Raw genomic sequence first — 714 nt, 5'->3', positions numbered from 1 at the left:
TTTTTTATTAATGTATTATAATATTAGCTTATTTATAATAATATGAATTTTTAATAATATAGTTTTTTATGATTTGTCGAATAAATTTTGAGTTTATTCTATTATAATCGATTTTTACATATGCTACAAAACTCCACAATCATGTAAATTGAATCTGTAATAATAAATAATTTATTTCAAATTGTGTGTGCATTTTTATATTTTTTCCTTACAGTTTCATTCGTCTCCAGTCCTTCATGAAATTATAAAAAATATTAATTCGTCCAACAAATCCAATTTCTACTCATCTGAACTTAAGGACTTTGCATGCTCTTTATTATTTTATTCGACTGCAGCATACACGCATTTAAGAGAAACCTTTATGAAAACGTTACCATGCCCACAAACTGTACGACGCTGGTTTTTGAAAGTCAATCTTACTCCTGGCATTAGTCAACCCGTACTACACAATGTTTGACAAATGATAGAAAAAGAGCGGCTGAATAATAAAGAATTAAAATTTGGCTTACAAGTGGATGAGATGTCGATAAAAAAACAAGTCGAGTTCAGAAATAATGCTTGTTATGGATTCGTCGACATAGGCAATGAAACAAAAAAAAAATTAGAAGAAGCATCATACGCTCTTGTATTCATGATTGTTTGTTTAAATGGGCATTTCAAAACGTCCGTTGCATATTATTTTGTTAAAGGATTGTCAGGAGAAGCAAGAGCAAA

The 714-nt window shown here is 29.1% G+C and overlaps 1 protein-coding gene across 1 annotated transcript; it reads left to right on the top strand.

Annotated features, from left to right (window-relative positions):
- Positions 1 to 361: 361 nt before the first annotated feature.
- LOC106750968 lies at positions 362 to 637 on the top strand (the record flags this gene model as incomplete). The annotated part of the gene is made up of 2 exons (XM_014631691.1): positions 362 to 431; positions 468 to 637. Coding segments are annotated over exons 1-2 (240 nt in total), but the record flags the coding sequence as incomplete, so codon positions are not given.
- Between the last annotated feature and the right edge of the window lie 77 nt (positions 638 to 714).

Source organism: Dinoponera quadriceps, unplaced genomic scaffold, assembly GCF_001313825.1.
Source record: "Dinoponera quadriceps isolate SergipeBrazil2010 unplaced genomic scaffold, ASM131382v1 scaffold7343, whole genome shotgun sequence".
NCBI classification, from domain to species: domain Eukaryota; kingdom Metazoa; phylum Arthropoda; class Insecta; order Hymenoptera; family Formicidae; genus Dinoponera; species Dinoponera quadriceps.
The sequence above is the reverse complement of the archived record's forward strand: the minus strand, read 5'-3'. Positions and strand labels throughout refer to the sequence as shown.